Raw genomic sequence first — 8,047 nt, forward strand, 5'->3', positions numbered from 1 at the left:
AGAAATATCAATGAAATGATCCAGAAAGGGTAATAAACAGGAAAATTTTACAAAGATTAAAAAAAATAAAAAAATAAAGAATGGCAAAAAGCACTCTCTAGATTTATCTGGCAGGGGAGGAAACCCAGAATTAAATATAAATTACTTACGGATTCTAAAGAAAGAGGGGGATTCTCCCTGCCAGATTTAAAAATCTATTTTGAAGCTGCTGCACTTTGTTGGATTAAAGAATGGATGCAATTAGAAGATACAGATCTATTAGATTTGGAGGGATTTGATAACGTGTTTGGTTTGCATGCATATTTATGGTATGACAAGGTAAAAGTCCATAAAGCATTTAAAAACCATGTAATTAGGAAAATGTTGTATAATGTTTGGATAAAATACAAAGATCTTTTAGAAAGAAAGACGCCCAGATGGCTCTCACCAATGGAGGCAAAGGCCCAGAAAAAATTAAATATGGATACCAAATGCTTGAGATATTATGATTTATTAATAGAGGAAGAGGAAGGTTACAAATTAAAACCATTTGAGCAAGTTAAAGATAAGCTAAATTGGCTACATTACCACCAGATTAACAAATTGTATAAACTGGATAAGAAAAATGGTTTTGCTTTTGAAAAATCTAAGTTGGAGACGGAGCTGTGGGATACTAAAGGTAAAAATTTATCTAAAATGTACAAGCTTTTGTTGGAGTGGCATACAAAAGATGAACAAGTTAAATCTGTGATGGTAGATTGGGCAAGAGATGTAGGACATAATATAATGTTTGAAGACTGGGAAAGTTTGTGGAAGAAAGGGGTCAAGTTCACCACATGTACTTTGTTAAAGGAAAATATAATGAAGATGATGTATAGATGGTATTTGACTCCTGTAAAATTAGCAAAGATATATCATAATTGTGACAATATATGTTGGAAATATATGTTGGGGACGCAGGTGGCGCTGTGGGTTAAAGCCTCAGCGCCTAGGACTTGCCGATCAAAAGGTCGGCGGTTCGAATCCCTGCGGCGGGGTGCGCTCCCGCTGCTCGGTCCCAGCGCCTGCCAACCTAGCAGTTCGAAAGCACCTCCGGGTGCAAGTAGATAAATAGGGACCGCTTACCAGCGGGAAGGTAAACGGCGTTTCCGTGTGCGGCTCTGGCTCTAGCTCTGGCCAGAGCAGCGATGTCACGCTGGCCACGTGACCTGGAAGTGTCTCCGGACAGCGCTGGCCCCTGGCCTCTTAAGTGAGATGGGCGCACAACCCCAGAGTCTGTCAAGACTGGCCCGTACGGGCAGGGGTACCTTTACCTTTACCTTTATGTTGGAAATGTAAAGAAAAGGAAGGAACATTTTATCATATGTGGTGGACCTTTCCCAAGGTGAAAGACTTCTGGGAAAAGATTTATTATGAATTGAAAAAAATGTTGAAATATACATTTATAAAGAAACCAGAGGCCTTTCTTCTTGAAATAACAGGCTTGGAATTGCCAAATAAAGATGTTAAATTATTTTTGTATGTCACAACTGCTGCTCGTATTTTGTTAGCTAAAAAGTGGAAAACCCAAGAATTACCAACAGTAGAAGAATGGCAGATGAAGATGATGGATTTTTCGGAGCTAGCCGACCTGACCGGAAGAGTCCGCGACCAGAAGGAGGAGGAATATCAGGAAGAATGGAATAAATTTAATGATTATTTAGTTAAATTTGTTAAGTTAAACTAACCGGAAATAGCTTGCAGATACTTAATGGGCTTAGGATTTTATTTATGTTAAGTGATAAATTAATATGTTTAACTCTATAAGGAGAAGATTTAAAGATGTTAATGTTTAAGTTAAATTTCAAAAAATTGGGATTTGGAAACCGTTACAAAGACATGCAATGAAATTCAACCAAGGGGAAGTGAGGAAGTCATTTAACAAAGTTAATAACTGTAATTTTCAATAAGGCTATGATTTATGTTTGTTATTTTTGTTTGTCTTGTGTGTTTGTTTGTTTATAATATTGTAAAAACCAATAAGAAATTTTTTGGGGGGGTGGGGGGAGAGAGAGAATCTCACTCACTACTACTGATAATATACAGTACTGTAGGAAATCATCTCCCCTGAAGAACCTGAAGAACACCCATGCACTTATCTTTTAAATCAGTGGGAGAAAGGCTCTTACAGCATACGTGGACTCAATATACAGCAGAGAAGATAGCAACAGGGGTGGGGTGTGCAATAAGGCATTCAATATTGCCTTACTGAATGAAAAGGTTGATATTGGTTATGATTTTAAAAGGTAATATAAATTTAAGAAATGCAGGAGAAACTATAAAGACGGAAGAGGAGCTGATGGAAGTCCAAAAGATTGTATAAGAGATGGAAATTTGTAAAATGTATGACAATATAAATGTTTTTAAACGAATAAAAATTATTTTTAAAAAAGAGAGAACAGAAATTGTGCCGCAGCAGCAGGAGGCCCCATCAGCTAAAGTGGTGCTAAAGTGGTGCTTCAGGTTAAGAACAGTTTCAGGTTAAGAACAGACCTCCAGAACAAATTAAGTTCTTAACCTGAAGTACCACTGTACAACAAAGGAGGTTGCTCTGTGCCAGAGGGCAAATGGGTGTGCCCCCTTCCTCGCCTGGCTGGGAGTGAGAAATACAAAAAGCTAGAGTTGTGTGTGATAGCTGGAAACAGGCTGCAGGCAGAAGCCAGAGAGTGAGAACCGTGCTTGATTTCTGTTTGAATCCTAGACTGTGGCTATGGGAGAAGCAAGACCTTTAACACACCAGTTAATGGTGGTTAAAGCCCCTCCATTGTAGGCTCAAGTTGTACATATGTGCAAATAAACCATATATCCCAGAGACACTGAGGTCTCCCCTGTGCTAAGGGAACCAGGCCCTGGGTAAGTAGCTGGAACCTCTGGAAACCCTCAGCACTTAGAGATTGGGGTGGCAGGTAGATACTACGGTACTTTGTACAATAAAAGCTGAAAAGATCCACTGATAAAATTCTGCCTTTGGGGCCAATTACCTGAATGCATGGTCACCTGGAAGAGTCTGCAAACTAGAAACTTTTACCCCTAACCTCTGGTGCACTAAAGTTCTTGATGCTTCTCAATAGTAAACAGAATGTGCTTTGCACATGCTCAGAGGCACTCCTAGCTCTGTTCTACACAGTATTTCAGAGCTGAGCCCTAGCACTGTAAATAAATTCTAGGATTAAACCCTGGTCCTAGATGGGAAACCTGTGACCCTCCAGATATTGTGAGACTTTAGCATTCATCACCCCTAGCAAGCATGGACAACAGTTGAGGGAAGTAAAGGGGGAGGAGAATGTAGGTGCCATGGATATGCCATCCCTATTTTTGGTTGCAGTAAAGCATTTCAGGGACGCAGGTGGCGCTGTGGGTTAAAGCCTCAGCGCCTAGGGCTTGCCGATCGAAAGGTCGGCAGTTCAAATCCCTGCGGCGGGGTGCGCTCCCGCTGCTCGGTCCCAGCGCCTGCCAACCTAGCAGTTCGAAAGCACCTTCGGGTGCAAGTAGATAAATAGGGACCGCTTACCAGCGGGAAGGTAAACGGCGTTTCCATGTGCGGCTCTGGCTCTGGCTCTGGCCAGAGCAGCGATGTCACGCTGGCCACGTGACCCGGAAGTGTCTCCGGACAGCGCTGGCCCCTGGCCTCTTAAGTGAGATGGGCGCACAACCCCAGAGTCTGTCAAGACTGGCCCGTACGGGCAGGGTTACCTTTACCTTTACCTTTAAAGCATTTCAAGCCATGAGCACTTATACCAACTTTATAATTTATTTGCTCTGAATGTGCAATAAATCAATGGGAGCATTACTTACAGCATTATTATAAAATATCACCATAGCTGGTTGCCAGTTAAATTCTTTACAAAAAGTAAAAAAAGGAAAAAATGCCATTGATGCAAAAAAAGAACTCAATGTTCCAAAGAGAATTTAAGTCTGTTCAATCAGTTCAGGACAAAACTTTACATTTAAACAAAAACAACAACAAAAACATATTTCGTGCAATTAGTTGAACAACCCACTTCTGCTTGTAAAAGTCATTGTAAGACTAACAGAGTTGCTTCATGCATCCTGAAACAAAGTTTGCTCTGTGAACTGCACGTACTGTGAACTGCACGTAAACAAAAGAAAGCACGTACTTTAAACACTAAGATGGTGTGTCTTTTAAGCAAAAGCAAACGGGCAGTTACTGATCATTCCCCATTCCCTTTTGTTCCAGAAGAAAGCAGGGAGCTCTTCTGGCTTATGGAAGGCTTTGCACATTCAATAAAGAAGTGTCAGGACAGATTGCCAAACAGACAGCTAAGAAGGAAAATAATCTAGTCTCTCATTAGCCAGGAAAAGTTGAGTCTGAACCAGTGACTGTTTCACCGCCTGCTCCATCCCCGTGACTTGTGGCTGGATTTCTCAGTTGTTCACAGGCCGATTCCCTTACTCCAGCATGCAAGTTTGAGTCAACCAAGGAAGTCTTTTGCTGTGAACTTTGAAGTGTGCAAAAATGGGGCTGAATCCCCCTGACTGATGTTGCCAGCATCTCTTGCCACACCAGTTTCAAAGCAGCTGGAGGTGCTCTTGTTCAAAAGGGAGGAGTCTGGCTGAATAACTGCTCCTTTCATCCCGTCCTCTCTTTTAAAGGAGCTTCAGTGGACTTTGATGGTGTGTTTCCCAAACTTCAGGAACTGGAAGAGTTTCTCTCTTGTCCTCTGCTTCAAAGCCATGAGCGACCTTGCTTTCTCATCCAGGTCCTGGTCGGTGGCCAGGATGATCTTGGCCCTTTCCTCTGCTTTCTGGTCCCCTGAGTCCCTGAAGAGCTTCTGCAGTGACTCTTGATCCAGGCTTTCAAAGATGTCGGCCACCGCTTTCTTGCGCAAGGCCGTGTCAAATCGATAGCCGTGGACAGAAGGACTCACCCGCAAGGAGCTGGACATGCTGCCCACCTGAGGGTTCCTCGTTGCTTTCGCAGATGTCAGAGGCAGCAACGGGATTTTCCTTGGAGTCTTTCCCTGGAGCTCCTGCAGTCTGGGTAGGGCTATTTAACTCTCAGTCTGGGCAGGGCTATTTAAAGGCAATTCTGAGCAAAACCTGAAAGCAACGCTGAAGGCTCAAGTTACAGCAATGACATCAGACTGAGCTCAACCCAGTAACCACAGAGGCCAGATTAACAGTGAAATTGCCGAGGTCTCTTGTATTGTGACTGCTCCTTCTGCAATGAGGCATTGCTTATCAAATATAGGTACAGTATTTGGTCTGAAGGGTTTGGTCATTTTTTTTCAGAGTATTTGGTTAAGAGGCACTAAATCAAGGTAGGCTTGTGAAAGTGATTTAAAAAACAAATCTATTTTATCCAAATGTTAACATGAAACATGGGCATAGCCAGGGGGGCAGCTGCCCCATCAAGTAAATAAATAAAAATAACTAACTGACCATTTGCATTGAAGATAATTTGGTTTTGCCCCCCCCCCCAAATGCCTACCTCCCCTAAAATAAATCCTGGCTATGGCCATGACATGAAATGTGTTATCACCATGCCAAATGAAGACTAGGCATATGCATTTTAATCTGCATCACCCCCATGTCCTGTTCAAGCTGCATGAAGGTTTATAGTTAAACACAGATTTCATAATATATTTTATTGATAAATGCGCTTTTTAAAGCATGCTTTGATTATTTGTGTGTGCCAGTAACTGCATGAGAACCAGTGGTGGCACCAGAAAATATTTCTGTGCATTGGGGAGGCACAGAAGAGTCAAGGTAAATTTCTAGGTGCGTGAGATGTTCTCTGAAAGAAAAAGATTAGTATGACTTACCGTAAGTCTGGCAAGTGTGGGGGGAGAACTTGTCCCCTGCCTTCCCCCTGATGTTGCTCATAATAAGAACATTTAGGAAGTGTGAAAACCAGCTGATAATTGTGTTCCAATGTGCATAAATGAAGGATGCACACATCATGTCATTTTATACAGTTAGCGACCAATTTGCATGGGGATTACGTTCCTGACTCCCGTGCATGTCGGCAAACATGGGCATAGCCAGGATTTTTGTTGGGGGGGAGCAGAACCTCAGATTTGTATTGATTTTTATTGATTTAGGGGGGACAGCTGCTTGGCTATGCTCATGTTGAAAGGGCCAGTGTAAGGCCGCCCCATCCTGCTCCTGTCCAACCCCTTTCTGTGATGTTTTGGGGTCATTTCCGGGTTCAGTGCAATGCAGTCGCTCACATATCAGATGCTCCCAAAACAGTTGCTGCCTGTATAGGAGTTCATGGTTAGTTGATACTTCAGCATCCAGGGACATATTTTGATTCTATATACATTAAATCCTGTTGGGATGAGCAGACATGCCCAGAAGATTCCCTGGTACACTGGGAATAACTGCTGCTTGTGCATATATATTGTGCATATATACCTCACAGGGCTGTTGCAAAGATATAAAGGGGGATGGGGAGGATAATGTTCACAACTTTGAGCTCCTGGGAGAAAAAGCAAGATAAAAACATGCAACAACATACAACAAATACTCTAAGAGCATGTGCAGTTTCACAGCTCTCAGTAAAACACATACTATCAATTTGGAAACCTTTATAAGCAAAGTAAGTGTCCTTGTATTGAACTCTGGTCTATAGGAGTCATAACTTACTCCTGTTATAGAGTGTTTGGTGATTTTATGATTGTATTTGCTGATTTTGTATTTTATATTTTTATTTTATGGTTATTATTATTACTGTGTATTAATAACTAACAGCCCAATGGTGACAAACAGACCAATGGGCAGAGAGAGAGACATGGAAAAAATAGGGGGCATTGCATTTTTACCATTTTTTTTCAGTAGGAAGGAAGCCTCATCTATTTAAAGGAAGGTATGCTGAGTATAACATACCAAAGCCAGCTGGTTGTGCTTTATACTTAGAGGCAGCACTCTTGGGGAGTGAATGAAACAATGTCGGCAAGGAGCAGTGCTGTGTGGGTTGCCAGTACCCAGGTTCACATGGGGGGGGGGGGGAGGGAAGCGGATGGAGTATGCATGCACATTCAACTACCTAACAGCATCTGTGTCACCCAGGAGATCGCAGACATGGAGATAAGAAAAGAAGGGTTATTCCATTGTCTGGAGAGATCACTTCCTGGTTTCACATGCAGAAGCCATTTTCAATGGAGCCCAGCAACAAAAGCATGCAGCTGTATTGAGGCAGCACCAGGTGTTGAATTTTTGCATCCCTAACAATTTTGTGCCCAGGGCAGCTGCCCCTGTGTCCCCCCCCCCCACCTTACCCTCCAACATTTCTCTGATAGGGATTATTATATATTATTATTATTATTCTCCCCATATCTGACTGGGTTGCCCCAGCCACTCTGGGTGGCTTCCAACATAAGTAAAAACTTAATAAAACATTAAACATTCATAAACTTCCCTATACAGGGCTGCCTTCAGATGTCTTCTAAAGATAGTATAGTTACTTAGCCCCTTGGCTCGGGGACTGCATAACTCCATGATCGAAGAAAATAGGGATGTCCTACCATTTCCTCAATGAAAATAGGGATGTCCTAAGGAAAAGTGGGACATTCTGGGATCAAATCAGAAACCAGGACAGCTTATGTAAATCTGGGACTGTCCTTGGGGGGTCTGCAAGGAGAAAAATACTTATGCAAACATGCCCCAACTCCTCTTTTTCTTCTCCATGTCAGGATCAGTGAGGGAAAGGCTAAAGGGGGCAGGGATAATGTTTGCCTTATCTTACAGGACTGCCTCCTGATCCCACAACTATCCTCAGCTGCTGCTGCCCATGATCCTCACCCATATCCTAGCCAACCACCCATCACTGCACTGCACCACTGGTAGCAGCCTCTTGCTCTCTCCCTCCCTGCCCAGATTCAGGGCATGATTTAGGACAAGGAAGGAGTTCCCACCACCCTAGAAACTGCCTGGGTTGTCTAGTGGTGGTGGCTAGAGTGCCCTCAAACAAAATAAACCCTTATATGGCAAAGGGACCAGAGCTTATATGTCAACCTGCCCAACCTGGAGCTATATCACAGCTACATCTGAGGGGGTTCACCCC

At 42.8% G+C, this 8,047-nt stretch overlaps 1 protein-coding gene across 1 annotated transcript; it reads right to left on the reverse strand.

Annotated features, from left to right (window-relative positions):
* Positions 1–3,750: 3,750 nt before the first annotated feature.
* TCIM (transcriptional and immune response regulator) lies at positions 3,751–5,039 on the reverse strand. Its single transcript, XM_079988262.1, has one exon. The coding sequence runs from the start codon at positions 4,923–4,925 to the stop codon at positions 4,638–4,640; it is 288 nt and encodes a 95-aa protein (XP_079844388.1). The 5' UTR covers positions 4,926–5,039; the 3' UTR covers positions 3,751–4,637.
* Between the last annotated feature and the right edge of the window lie 3,008 nt (positions 5,040–8,047).

This window comes from Podarcis cretensis (genome assembly GCF_951804945.1).
Source record: "Podarcis cretensis genome assembly, chromosome: 8".
NCBI classification, from domain to species: domain Eukaryota; kingdom Metazoa; phylum Chordata; class Lepidosauria; order Squamata; family Lacertidae; genus Podarcis; species Podarcis cretensis.

What these genes read in the sequence shown, in the direction of transcription:
- TCIM (XM_079988262.1), bottom strand. Translation starts at nt 4,925, where the DNA reads ATGTCCAGCTCCTTGCGGGTGAGTCCTTCTGTCCACGGCTATCGATTT.